The sequence below is a fragment of the Panthera onca genome, chromosome B2 (genome assembly GCF_046562875.1).
Source record: "Panthera onca isolate mPanOnc1 chromosome B2, mPanOnc1 haplotype 2, whole genome shotgun sequence".
In the NCBI taxonomy this organism is placed as follows: Eukaryota; Metazoa; Chordata; class Mammalia; order Carnivora; family Felidae; genus Panthera; species Panthera onca.
The window spans coordinates 2443962-2458733 of NC_138343.1; the positions used below are offsets into that span (position 1 = coordinate 2443962).

A 14772-nucleotide genomic window follows, 5' to 3' on the forward strand; every position below is an offset into this window, starting at 1 on the left:
TTCGATAAACTAAGATACGACAGATGCAGAACACTCAGCAAACTTAAGAAGTACAAATGTAAATATATATATAATGAAATTATTGCCACCATTGTGTTAGCTAACACCTCTATCGCATTACGTTATTACCTGCCATAGACTCTAAGTCTCAAGTTCTCTTTTGGCTAGCAAAAGAGAGGATGCAAGATTAAAAGGAGAGATGGCTGATGTCTGGGGAAAAGGACAAGAGCCCTGAATAAGGGTCCTTGCCCCATATTTGTTCAGATCAGAAGGCTTACAAATGTGATGGGCATGTACAAAGAGACAAAGGAACTGTGAACACTAACTTGAGGACGTGAGGGGGAAAAGGGGGTCTTGAAGATACACGGTGTTTGGGGTTTGGGTCAATATAAAACAAAATCCAGGCACCAGGCAGATAGATGGTTGTTAACAGCAGACAGGAGGCGCCGTGCCTGTTTATCTTTGCCAGCCTAGGGGATGAGACAAATAGGGGGAATAACCTCAGGGTTGACAAGACACCTTTTCTTTTGTTAACCATCTCCATTCCAGGCTGCTTTGCCTGCAGCGCAGGGGTCCATAGTCCAATTCACCAATTTACCTAACTGGCCCTATTTTCCTATGAAAGCAGCTTTCTGCTGTAGTACTAAACTTGGGGTGCTTTCACCCTGAATATCTAATCTTGTTATTCCTGTGTATTGTGCACCTTTGTTCCGATTCTATTTCAGGCCATTGCTTCTCTCTCTCTCCTTTTGGGGGTTCAGCACTCTATTTGGGGGTGCCTTTGTATCTCCCTATTCTTGGCACCTTTGTGCCTCCCTATTCTTAGAGTGCCAATCTGTTTTCCCCAAACTCAGGTGTGAGCATTTTATGACTTTGTGTTTCTTTATGCCTTGTTAACCCATCGGTGTAGCCCCGGGGGATTCCTAATTTTATCCCCCACAATTACCATTTGTTGTTCAAGGTGAGAACATTTGAGATATACTCTTCTAGCCACTTTCAAGTTGATAATACAATAATATTAATCATAATCACCATGCTGGACATTAGATGCTCAGGACTTATTCATCTTATGACTGGTGCTTGTACCTTTTGTCCAACATCTCCCACTTCCCATACCCCTTAGTCTCTGGTAACCACCATTCTACTGCCTGTATATACAAGCTATGCTTTCCTGGTTTCCACAAATATGTGAGATCACACAGTCCTCGTCTTTCTCTTCTGACTGGTTTCACTTAGGATAATGCCCTCAAGACCCATCCATGTTGTTGCAAAAGGCAGGATTTCCTTCTTTCTCATGGCTGAATAATAATCCTTTAGATATATATGCCACATCTTCTTTGTTTAATTTATTATTTAAGTTCATGTTAGTTAACTTATAGTGCAGTATTGATTTCAGGAGTAGAACCCACTTACATATGATACATCACTTACATATGATACCCAGTGCTCATCCTGACAAGTGCCCTATTATGCCCATCACCCATTGAGCCCATCTCTCCACGCACCTCCCCACCAGTAACTCTCAGTTTTAACTGTATTTAAGAGTCTCTTATGGTTTGTCTCCTTCTCTGTTTTTATCTTATTTTTCCTTCCCTTCCCCTGTGTTCATCTGTTGTGTTTCTTAAATTCCACATATGAGTATAATCATGTATTTGTCTTTCTCTGCATGACTCATTTTTAGCATGATACACTCTAGTTCCATCCACATTTGTTGTTGCAAATGGAAAGATTTCATTCTTTTCTATCTCGAGTAGTATTCCCTTGTAACAATATACAACATCTTCTTTATCAATTCAGCTGTCGGTGGGCATTTGGGCTCTTTTTATAATTTGGCTATTGTGCATAATGCTGCTATAAACATTGGGGTGCACGTGCCCCTTTGAATCAGCATTTTTGTATCTTTTGCATATATGCCCAGTAGTGCAATTGCTGGGTCATAGTGTAGTACTATTTTTAATTTTTTGAGGAACATACATATTGTTTTCCAGAGTGGTTGTGCCAGTTTGTATTTCTACCAACAGTGCAAGAGGGTTCCCTTTCTCCCTGTCCTCAACAACATCTATTATTTTCTGAGTTGTTCATTTTAGCCATTCTGACAGTTGTGAGGTGGTATCTCATTGTGGTTTGGATTTGTATTTCCTTGATGTGATGTTGAGCATCTTTTCACGTGTCTGTTAGTCATCTGGGTGTCTTCTTTGGCAAAGTGTCTATTCATGTCTTCTGCCAACTTCTTCCCTGGTTTATTTGTTTTTTGGGGGCTTTATTATTTGAGTTTCATAAGTTCTTTAGAGATTTTAGATATTATCCCTTTATCTGATATGTTTTGCAAGTATCTCTCCCATTTGTTGGATGCCTTTTAATTTTGTTGATTGTTTCCTTCACTCTCCAGAAGCTTTTTATCCTGATGAGGTCCCAATAGTTTGTTTTTGCTTTTGTTTCCCTTGACTCCGAGGCATGTCTAGTAAGAAGTTGCTGAGGTCAAGATCAAAGAGGTTTTTGCCTGCTTTCTCCCAGAGGATTTTGATGGCTTCCTGTCTTACATTTAGGTCTTTCATCCATTTTGAGTTTATTTTTGTGTATGGTGTAAGGAAGTGATCCAGGTTCATCCTTCTGCATGTCACCGTCCAGTTTGCCCAGCACCATATGCTGAAGAGACTGCCTTTTTCCCATTGGATATTCTTTCTTGCATTGTCAAAGATTAGTTGGCCATACTCTTGTGGGTCCACTTCTGGGTTTTCTATTCTGTTACATTGATCTACATGTCTGTTTATTATGCCAGTACCATACTGCCTTGATGACTACAGCTTTGTAATAGAGTTTGATTCTGGAATCATGATACCTCCAGCTTTGCTTTTCTTTCTCAGGATTGCTTTGGCACATTTGAGTCTTTATTGTTCCATAGAAATTTTAGGATTGTTGGTCTAGCTCTGTGAAAAATGTTGGTGATATTTTGGTCTAACTCTGTGAAAAATGTTGGTGATATTTTGATAGGGTTGCTTTAAATGTTAGGTTGCTTTGGGTGGTATAGATATTTAGCAATATTTGTTCTTCTAATCCATGAGCTTGGGACGTTGATCGCTTTCTTTGTGTCCTCTTTAGTTTCTTTCATAAGTGTTCTATAGTTTTCAAGGTACAGATCTTTTACCTCTTTAGTTAAGTTAATTTCTAGGTGAAATTATGGTTTTTTTGTGCAACTGTAAATAGGATCCATTCCTTGATTTATTTTTCTGCTGCTTCATTATTGGTGTATAAAAATGCAACAGATGTTTGTATGTTCATTTTATACCCTGTGACTTTGCTGAATTCATGTATTAGTTCCAGTGGGTTTTTGGTAGAGTCTTTCAGGTTTTGACATAGAGCATCATGTCATCTGCAAATAGTGAAAGTTTGACTCCTTCCTTGCTGATTTGTATGCCCTTTAATTTCTTTTTGATGTATGTGGTTGATGCTAAAACTTCCTGTCCTATGTTAACTAGTATTGGTGAGACTGGGCATCCTTGTCTTATTCCTGAGTGTAGAAGAAAAGCTCTCAGTTTTACCCCATAGAGGATGATATTACCTGTGGGTCTTTCATATATGGTCTTTATGATGTTGAGGTATGTCCCATCTATTCCTATGTGGTTGAGGGTGTGTACCAAGAATGGATGCTGCATTTTGTCAAATGCTTTTTATGCATCTCTTGACAGGATCTTATGCTTCTTATCCTTTCTTGATTAATGTAGTATATCACGTTGATTGCTAAGTGAATAGTGGATTGATATGTGAATATTGAATCAGCCCTGCAGCCCAGGAATAAATCACACTTGGTTGTGATGAATAATTCGTTTATCGTGCTGTTGATGAGATTTGCTATGTCTTGTTGAGAATTTTTGCATCCATGTTCATCAGGGACTGGCCTATAATTCTCCTTTTTAGTGGGATAATTGTCTGATTTTGGTACCAAGGTAATGCTGGATTCATAGGATGAGATTGGAAGCTTTCCTTCCATTTTTGTTTTTTTGCAAAAGTTTGAGATGAATAGGTATTAACTCTTCCTTAAATGTTGGGTTGAATTCCTGTGGGAGGCCATCTGACCCAGGACTCTTGTTTGTTGGGAGACTTGTGGTTACTAATTCCATTTTTTTTGTTTTTTGTTTTTTTTTGCTGGTTATGGGTATGTTCACATTTTCTACGTCTTACTGTTTTTGTTTTGGTAGTTTGTGAGTTTCTAGAAATTTGTCAATATCTTCTAGATGGCCTGTTTGTTGGCATATAATTTTTCAAAGTGTTCCCTGATAATTGTTTGTATTTCTTTGATGTTTGTTGTGATCTCTCCTCTTTCATTCATGATTTTATTTATTTGGTTCCTCTCTCTCCTTTTTTCAGAAGTCTGGCTAGAAGTTTATCAATTTTGTTTATTCTTACAAAGAACCAGCTCTCAGTTTCGTTGGTCTGTTCTACTGTTTTTTGTTGTTTGTTTCTATATAGTTTATTTTTGCTCTAATCTTTATTATTTCCCTTCCTCTGCTGCTCTTAGGCTTTATTTGCTGTTCCTTTTCTAGCTCCTTTAGGTGTAACATTAGATTGCATATTTGGGACGTTTCTTGCTTCTCGAGTGAGGCCTGGGGAGAAGAGCATTAATAGCAGATCTGTAATTCCCTCCCACTCCAGGACACCCAGAGGGTGTTGTCTTTGTCAGTTCTCCCCCCTTAACTTTGAAGATGGAATCTATTGGGTATGGAAATAACAGATAATTCAAATCTAAGCATGTTTCTAACAGGAGGTAGTTTATCTCTTTAGGCTGAAAATGATAAAGGAAACTAAGTTATAGATCTTTGAGAAATAGCCACAAAGTACCCATCTACTTCCTTCCATGTCTCTTGTTGTTTATCTAGAAGTCTCCTGATAAACTCAGAATCAATTTGAACTTAAATGCAAAGACTAGCTGAGTTTAAATAAACCATATGCATTTCATTAAAAACACAGGCAATTTTTAAAATTGTTTGAGTACATCATTAAAACCTATAGCTATAGACTCAATAGTGGTTTAGAAGATTTGAGATTTTTTCCCCTTTAACCACAATAGAAGTTTGGTAGAATTTTGTTGCCCTCTTTTATATTCATGCTAAAAGTTAGAATGTGCCTAGTTAATAGCTTTGTGATCCATATAATTTGGTATGAATGAAATTAAATGAGGAGTTTATTTACATATTTACATTTGAAATTAAGTAAGTGAATGGATTCTTCCTTATGTATTTATATGTAAATATTTTGGGCAGTTGTGAGGAAAAAGTCTTAAGTGTTTTGTAAAACTACTAGGTCATTCACAGATGGGAGCTAAGGTAGCTGGGAGGTCTAGTGAGATACTTGTCCTCTGTGAGATATGTGAACTAATAGAAGAGACAGATTAGGTCTCGTCTGACTTTGTCCTCCATAGCCATTGTCCCTGAGGATTGCCATGTCTGGGCAGCTCAGTGACAGGGGCTCATTAAGAGTGTGGGGCATCCGTTCCCCAGAGATGTCAGCAGGGGAAGGGACTTGGTTCTGCGTGCCAGCCCAGCCCCAGCTCAGAGTCAAAGCACCCTCTCGCCTGCTCATAAGGGTCTCACAGTCACATGGGCAGGTCATTGTATTCAGGAACGATACTGAGAGTTTGTGACTGCCTTCATCTTCTACCTCTGACAGCCAACGTGCAGATCTCTGGTACCACATGAGGATCTGTGAAGTCATCCTGAGAAAGTGTCCTTTAGCTTAAGAAAAATGTATGGATGACCCAGTGCTGGTATAGTCAGCCTTTGCATTTACTGCAGACACTGATTCTCCATGTCCGTGTTCCTATCCCCAGAACTGTATTTTAGGCAGTAACTTGGAATGGAGTTAGAGAGATAGCTTTGAATCCACAGGGAAAGTGAACACAGGTGAGTGAAACATAATTTGGTCTCTGTGTTACTCTAGGAATTGTCAAGTTAGTTTATTTCCAGTTACTATTGTTCTTGAAACAAAAAAGCTAAATAGTTTGCATAAATGATCAAATGTCTAAAGTAACAAACTGTGGAAGTTCACCAAATATAAGAATTAAATGTAATTGTTCATCATGAATGCCAGCAAGTCATTCCTAGACATTTGATTCTATGTAGTACATGCATCGCACCTGTGTATACACATGTGGAATATAATTAAATATGGCTGTGTACTGGGAATAAAATATTCCCTTCAAAAATAGAATGATACAGTATGCATCTATGTAAAACTATTAGATATATGCATCTATGTTTTTCCATTGTTCCATGTTGTCTGTGTAATTAGATTATATTTCCTCTCTATGCTAAAAATTATTGTCAGTATTTGTCATCTTAAATATTTAATTTCTCCCTTAACAGTTACCAAAATATCTAAAATATGCATGGAGTTTTAAAATTGCTATGTTGAAAATTACAACAGGGAATTTTTCTGAATATTTTCATTTTGTGAATATCATGTCAATGCATCTATGTTTTGACTTTATTGTTAGCAAGAAAAGCTGATCCTTTTAAGTGAGTACAAATAGCAATATGATGAAGAAAAAGGTAGTAAGAAACCTGAATGTTTACTTAATTGATGAATTAGAGAAATGAAAAGTTGGGTGTGCATGTATATGTGTGTGTGTGTGTGTGTGTGTGTGTGTGATTGCACAGTGGTGTGTAAAGTACACTAGGTCCCATCCTTCTATCCTTGCACATGATCATGAACGGACTCTTGTATGGATGCTGTTGGTGACCTGCCCAGACCCTCTTTACCTGCTGGGGCTCCAATCCAAACCCTAGTTGGTATGAGTGTGGGCTCCAAGTTTCACAGCCATTCCCTTCGTGACAGAATTGCCCTCAGCTGAAAGGGAGCCACATTGCCAGGCGGTCTGGGGAACATGGTGGGGGCAGCTCACAGACAGTGACAGACTATGGGATGTACAAAAGGTCCCAATGCCAAGGCAGGACTGAATCTGATGCAATCCATGCTCCAGAGTCATGCTGTCCAATACTTTAGTAAGTAGCCACAGGAAGCTAATTCAGTTTAAATTCATTAAAATTAAATAGAGTTTAAAATCCAGTTTCTTGTGGCACCGGGGTGACTCTGTTGGTAAGCGTCTGTCTTAGGCTCAAGTCATGATCTCACATTTCATGAGTTTGAGGGCTACTGTGGGGGTCTGTGCTGACAATTCAGAGCCTGGAGCCTACGTTGGATTCTGTGTATCCCTCTCTCTACCTCTCTCCCACTCACACTCTTTCTCTCTTGAAAATCAAAAATGATAAAATAAGATATAATAAAATAAAATTCAGTTTCTTAGCTAGGACATTTAAAATTTTTTAATGTTTATTTTTTAGAGAGAGAAAGAGAGAGCATGAATAGGGTAGGGCAGAGAGAAAGACACACACACACAGAATCTGAAGCAGGCTCCGATGAAGGGCTCGAACCTTGTGAACTATGAAATCATGACCTGAGCCAAAATTGGACACTTAACTGACTGAGCCACCCAGACACCCCTTAGATAGGACATTTTAAATGCTCAAGTATGACAGGTGGAGAGTGGGCATAGTATTGGACAGTGAGGAGAGAGTATTTCTACCTTCACAGTTGGATGCTTCTATTGGAGAGTTCTGTCCAGCATCTCATGGGATCAGGCTCCTGCTCTGTTCCACTGGAGACCACATCCTTGCTTAGGAACATTCTCTGCTGTTTTCCTTCCCTCACCCCGTTTATCCCGAGAGCATTCCCTGAATAAACAACTTGCAATGGAAACCCTACCTCATCATCTTCTTCCATGGTACCTACCCTACAGCCTTGTCAGTGTTCATCACATCTGTCATTTCCTATGTAGTGATGGCTGTATCCCTCATTTTCTCGTCCTCCCTCATCATCAGGAGCCTGTTCTCATATGTCTGAGGTCAGCTCAGACCCATGGGACAGAAGCATCATGAAAGCGACAATAGTGATTCAGTCGTAGCACTGAGGCTGCGCAAATCTTGCCCCCATGTTTTCAGGATTTATTCAGGAACTGGATACGGCAGAGTGTGTAGGTCAAATATATCGGTGAATGTTATATATTTGAAATATCTTAAATCGAGACATTGTATTGAGATCTTTTGTCTTTAAAATGTGTAGTGTGCACACTGAGTATCCAGTGTGAAAATATGTACTCTTGCACTAAAATTTTAGAGTTTTGTGTCAGTGTTGAACAATTATTCAAACTGTCAACTACTACTCTATCACTTATGTGTGTCAGTACTAAGCCTTTAACCTCTTTCATTGCTGCCTGATCTCTTAATTATTATTGTAAAATTGTGTTCTTGTGAGATGTCATTTCAATTGTATAGTTTTTTTGATGGTAATCATTACATAGAATGCCACTTGTTTTATAGAATCTGTTTTTATTTTAATATTTTTCCCTTTCTATATATAATGTGTGCCCTTTTCAAGTGTTTATTTTTTATATGTAAGGTAATAATTTATGTAGAATTTTTAAAACTGATTTTTCTGTATCATAATTTCATGACGTGTGGTCCACATTCTTTTATATATATTTGTATTGAAACCCACACATACACATATAATCCTGTAGAGCAGCAAGAAATTTGTACCAGTTCCATTCTCCAGGGATTTATCTTTTCTCACCTGTCTTCCTAGTCCTTATCGGTATGATAATGTTAAAATGTATCATTATTTTTTTCTAATGGTGCAGTAGTATATTGGTGTTTGTTTGGATCAGTTAGCATTTTACGTTTGGCCTCCTTCACTTTGGTGAGTGTTTCCTTTATAAGTCACATTTAAAAACTTGTCAGCTTGGTGGCTCAGTCGGTCAAGCCTCCAACTCTTGATTTCAGCTCAGGTCGTGATGTCACAGGTGTGAGGTCGGGCTCTGCACTGACAGTGAGGAGCCTGCTTGGGATTCTCTCTCTGTGTCTATCTCCGTCTCTCCCTCTCCGTCTCTCCCTCTCCATGTCTTTTGCGCCTCTTCTGCTTCTGCTCGCTCTACTTTCTCTCTCTCACAAATAAATAAATAAACCTTAAAATATGAAAAAATAAAAATTTGTCAGCAGTATGCTTCAGATGGATGTATGTATATTCGTGCATGTGTGCATGAGACCGAACCATGGTTTGTTTTATTTTCTCTTCTGAGAAGGTGTGAGGGAAGGGATATTCCCTGTTGATGCACTTGGACTGTCCCTGATACCTTTATAATTAATTCTATTAAGAAATTGTTGGCGCATAGATTTTGTTTTGTGGATACCACTGCTCAATCTTAATAGGAAATCAAAGAGGCATAAAAAAGTGTGAAATACTACATCTTTTATTCAGTTTTTATGCCAGTTTTGTACCAATTTTGTTCAGATATCAATGGGTCTAGCCCCAAACTTGGTTCAGATTTTAAAACTCTTGGAAGAATTAAAAACGTAGTGGATGCCTACCCTTCTGAATATGATAGAACTGAAATACTCGTGTCCTGATGCCTCTTTCGTTCGTATGTTATTATGCTCGTTCAGTACTGCGCAGCTGGATGGAAATGGTCATCAGACGAGCCTTAGAGCCTTAGAGCTGGCATTGTGTTTGATCTAGTGTGACTAACTCTGCAAGCTAGCTTCCAGAATGGTGATCTTTAATATAATAAGGTTGGGTGTTGGGGATTTTGTACAATACCAATATATCCTTTCCTTTAGGCCTTTCCTTGTACTACATTAAGTTTTGCATTATAGCTCTTTGACTTGTCATGGCTTTGAGAATGTATCTGTGTTTATCTCTATATATTTACCCAAGTAATTATTTTATCATAGGAAATGATGCAAAGCATTACATTTTGTACATAGGTTACACGTTTGGATAATGCTTTAAAATGTTCTGATTAGAATGTTGATAGGGAATAATCCTACTTCTTTCAGGAATTTTATGAACTCTAGTTGGTAATGTGTGAAACAGATATCTGCAGAAGGAAGAGGAAAATGTTGGCCATTGGATTTTAGAGTTCTGATTCCAAAGGAGTCTGCACAGCCACTGAATTTTTGGAGTCCCTGTGAAATTGGTATGGTAATTTTCAGCATCTTTCAGGCCAAAGTTAAACACTGTTTGAATGGTGGTGGTGTCAATATCTCTGACTGAGTATTTAATTGTTTTACTGCCCCCCCCAAACCCCATGTATGTTTATATGCAGAACTAGTAGTGATAGGCTGATGGTAATTGAAATCTTTGTACAAGTATATTCCAAGTCATAAATTTCTATAACTGAATTTAATTTCGAGGTCATGTTGTATTATCATCTATGACGTATGGTGTGTGCATTTCAGTTGTGTGGAATGATGAGACACATACGAAAGAAAATGAAATCTCCCTCTTTCTGTATCTCTTTCCTATTCTTTCTGATTTCCCTTCCTCTTTTCCCTTATCCCCATTTTCTCTGAAATGTACAAATATTTTTGTAGTACTTTAAGCCTACTAAACTGAGACTGAAAGACCTTTTGTACCTATGACTGATGCAGACACAGGTCCATTATTTGATTTTTCTTACATTAAATATTAATGATTTACTTTTTATGGTAGTGTGGAACTAAATTGGTAGTAATCGATCAATTTCATGGGTGCATCATTTATTCAAATAGTTACTTAAAATGCCATGACCTGTCTTATAACATGATAAATTCACCTCCTGCAAGCTTTTTATTTTTTTGAAGATTTCTTTTAAAAATTGCTAAATGCTTGATCTTGACAGGAAACATGTAGTAAGAAAGGATGGACCAGAAAAATGGAAGTTCTATCACTGGCTTTATCCTGCTGGGTTTCTCTGACCGGCCTCAGCTGGAGCGAGTCCTCTTTGTGGTTCTTCTGATCTTCTATCTGCTCACCCTCCTGGGAAACACAACCATCATTGCATTGTCCCGGCTGGACCCACAGCTGCAGATTCCCATGTACTTTTTCCTCTCCAACCTAAGCTTTCTGGACCTGTGTTACACGACCAGCACTGTTCCTCAGCTGCTGGTCCATCTCAGGGGAGCAGACAAGTCTATCTCCTTCACTGGCTGTGTAGCTCAGCTGTTCATTGCTCTAGGGTTGGGATGCACAGAATGCATTCTGTTAGGGGTGATGGCATTTGACCGCTATGCAGCCATCTGCAGGCCCCTGCACTACACAGTGATCATGCACCCCCGTCTCTGTGCCCTGATGGCTTCTGCATCATGGTTCATTGGTTTTGTCAACTCCTCATTGCAGACGGTGCTCATCTTCCTTGTACCACTCTGTGGGAGAAATAAAATAGACCACTTCTTTTGTGAGATCCCCCCACTGCTCAAGCTTGCCTGTGTTGACACCACTGTGAATGAATCTGAGGCCTTCTTTGCCAGTATGATCATTCTCCTCATACCTGTGGCACTAATCACATTCTCCTATAGTCGGATTGTCAAGGTGGTCTTAGCAATAAAGTCAGCTTCAGGGCAGAGGAAAGCATTTGGGACATGTGGGTCCCACCTCACAGTGGTCTCCCTGTTCTATGGCTCGGCCATCTATGCTTACCTCCAGCCCAGCAACAACCATTCCCAGGATCAGGGCAAGTTCGTTTCTCTTTTCTACACCATTGTCACCCCCATGGCCAACCCCTTCATATATACCCTGCGGAACAAGGATGTGATGGGAGCAATGAAAAAAGTGTTCTGTAGGAGCTTTGACTCCAGATGATTGGGGTGAGAACGATTTGGTGGAAGACCCTGAATGTCAGAGGCTTTAAAATTTTGTGTCCTGCAGGTGTCACACAACATTTCCCCTGATGACTCTTCAAGAGAATTTCCTTACCTCATTCTTTTATGCAAGTGAGAGTTCACGTACTGAATTCATGACTCATTGTAACTTCCGGAGATGCTGATTTACTGTTCCTATAGCATCTACATCATATTATTTTTTCAAAAACCTCCACAAATGTTTCTTATTTTACCCCTTTGGGAGTACTACTGCATTTCTAATTGCAAAAAGCCATCTACACACACAGGAAAAAACCACAGCAAAATAAGAATATGAACCATTGTATAAAAATCAGAAATATTAATATATTAAATTTGTTTTATGTTTATTTATTTATTTTCAGAGAGAGACAGAGAGCAGGAGCAGGAGAGGGGCAGAGAGAGTGGGAGAGAGACAATCCCAAGCAGGCTCCATGCTGCCAGCACAGAGCCCAACGTGGGGCTCAAACTTACAAACTGCGGAATCATGACCGGAGCCGAAAGCAAGAATTAGATGCCTAACTGATTGAGCCTCCCAGGTTTCCAAGAAATATTAATATTTTAGTATTTTTTAGCAATCGCAGGAGGCATATCACTTTTTCTTGCATTTCAGTCATGGCTCTGATAGAAGGTCCATAAGTTGACTGTATCACCATTTTTTTTCACAGAAGGAGGTGGGCAACAGTGTAAAAAACTTTTAGGTCAAACAAAAACCTACTAACGTCAATGCTCATAAAGCCATTCAGATATCAGGCCCCAGTGTGACCTCACAGGTATGACACTGGTTTTATGTAGCCTTCATGTCACGGAGGGGGAGGGCGTGATGCATATCTGCCAGTGACACTGGGAACTTGAGCTGGTAACACGCCAGGTGGTGCTCATGTGTCATTATGTGCAAAGTCAGAGACGCACCAATGTGAGGTGTGCACGTTGGTGAGATTCAGTGTGTGAGCCAACCCATTCATTAGAAATGACATTTGGGGACAATATCCTGGAGGAACAATGCGTGACTCAAGTCCTATTTTATATTCTACACGTTTTATGTATAGTAATGCAGGAAAAGTTTTAAAGGGTAAAATATACTTAGATTCTCTCTTCGTACTATTTTACAAATTCTTTTATCCAGGCTTCAAGTGATCAAAGCTTTTATATCTCACACCTTCCAAGGTCCCCATATATTTGAATGCAGTGATATATTAAAAAAAAAAAGGAAATGAATACTATTTCCCAGGAAATCCCATGTTCTGTGCAGATTGCTCGGATGCACAAACTCAAACAAAAAATAAAATTTGTATGTTTATTATTAAAAATCTCCATATGTCTTCTCTTTGCAAGCAGCCATCTCATTATGAAATAACTGTTATACAATTCTGAATGATGAGTAAGAAATAGAAACATCCCATAGCAAGTGAATGTGACATTGTAGTCTTTATTTTATTTTTTTAATTTCTTAATTTTTTAAAAAATTTACATCCAAGTCAGTTAGCATATAGTGCAGTAACGATTTAAGGCGTAGAATCCAGTGATTCATCCCATACATGTAACACCCAGTGCTCATGCCAACAAGTGTCCTCCTTAATGACCCTGGCCCAATTAGCCAATCCCCCCACCAAAACCCCTCCAGCAACTTCAGTTTGTTCTCTGTATTTAAGAGTCTCTTATGTTTTGTCCCCCTCAACATTTTCACATTATTTTTGCTTCCCTTCCTTACGTTTACCTGCTTTGTATCTTAAATTCCAAATATGAGTGAAGTCGTATATTGTCTTTCTCTGACTGCTAATTTTGCTTAGCATAATACACTCTAGTTCCCTTCACATTGTCGCAAATGGCAAGATTTCATGTTTTTTTGATTGCCGTGTTACTCCATTGTGTATATATATACCACATCTTCTTCATCCATTCATCCATCTATGGACATTTGGGCTCTTTCCATACTTTGGCTATTGTCGATAGCACTGCTATGAACATTGGGGTGCATATATTCCTTCGCAACAACATACTTGTATCCTTTGGATAAATGCCTAGTAGCGTAATTGCTGGGTCATAAAGTAGTCTATTTTTAAATTTTTTGAGGAACCTCCATACTGTTTTCTAGAGAGGCTACCCCAGGTTGCATTTCCATCAGCAGTGCAAAAGAGTTCCCCTTTCTCCACATCTTTGCCAATGTCTGTTGTTTCCTGCATCGTTAATGGTAGCCATCTGGCAGGTGTGAGGTGGTATCCCATTATGGTTTTGATTTGTATTCCCCTGATGATGAATGATGTTGAGCATCTTTTCAATGTCTGTTAGCCATCTGGATATCTTCTTTGGAAAAGTGTCTGTTCATATCTTTTGCCCATGTCTTCACTGGATTATTTATTTTTGGATGTTGAGTTTGATAAGTTCCTTATAGATTTTGGATACTAACCTTTATCTGATATGTCATTTGCAAATATCTTCTCCCATTCCATCAGTTGCCTTCTCGTTTTGCACTGTGCAGAAGCTTTTATTTTGATGAGAACCCAATAATTCATTTTTGCTTTGGTTTCCCTAGCTTACGGAGATGTGTTGAGTAAGAAGTGGCTGCGGCTGAGGTCAAAGTGGTTTTTGTCTGTCTTCTCTTCTAGGATTTTGATGGTTTCCTGCCTTAAATTCCAGTATTTCATCCATTTTGAGTTTATCTTTGTGTATGGTGTAAGAAAGTGGTCCAGGTTCATTCTTCTATGTGTCGCTGTCCAGCTTTCCCAGCACCACTTGCTGAAGAGACTGTCTTTATTCCATTGGATAGTCTTTCCTCGTTTGTCAAAGATTAGTTGTCCATTCGTTTTTGGGTGTATTTCTGGGTTCTCTATTCTGTTCCATTGATCTGTTTGTTTTTGTTCCACTACCATACTGTCTTGATGATTACAGCTTTGTAATACATCTTGAAGTCTTGGATTGTGATGCCTCCGGTTTTGGTTTTCTTTTTTCAGGATTGCTTTGGCTATTTGGGGTATTTTGGGATTACATACAAATTCGGGATTGTTTGTTCTAGCTCTGTGAAGAATGCTGGTGTTATTTTGATAGGGATTGCATTGAATGTCTA

General features: G+C 38.9%; 1 protein-coding gene across 1 annotated transcript; it reads left to right on the plus strand.

Annotated features, from left to right (window-relative positions):
- The first annotated feature begins 10731 nt into the window (after nt 1-10731).
- LOC144616233 (olfactory receptor 2B8-like) lies at nt 10732-11670 on the plus strand. Its single transcript, XM_078446410.2, has one exon. It carries the CDS (start codon nt 10732-10734, stop codon nt 11668-11670), a length of 939 nt encoding a protein of 312 aa, XP_078302536.1.
- The last annotated feature ends 3102 nt before the right edge of the window (nt 11671-14772 follow it).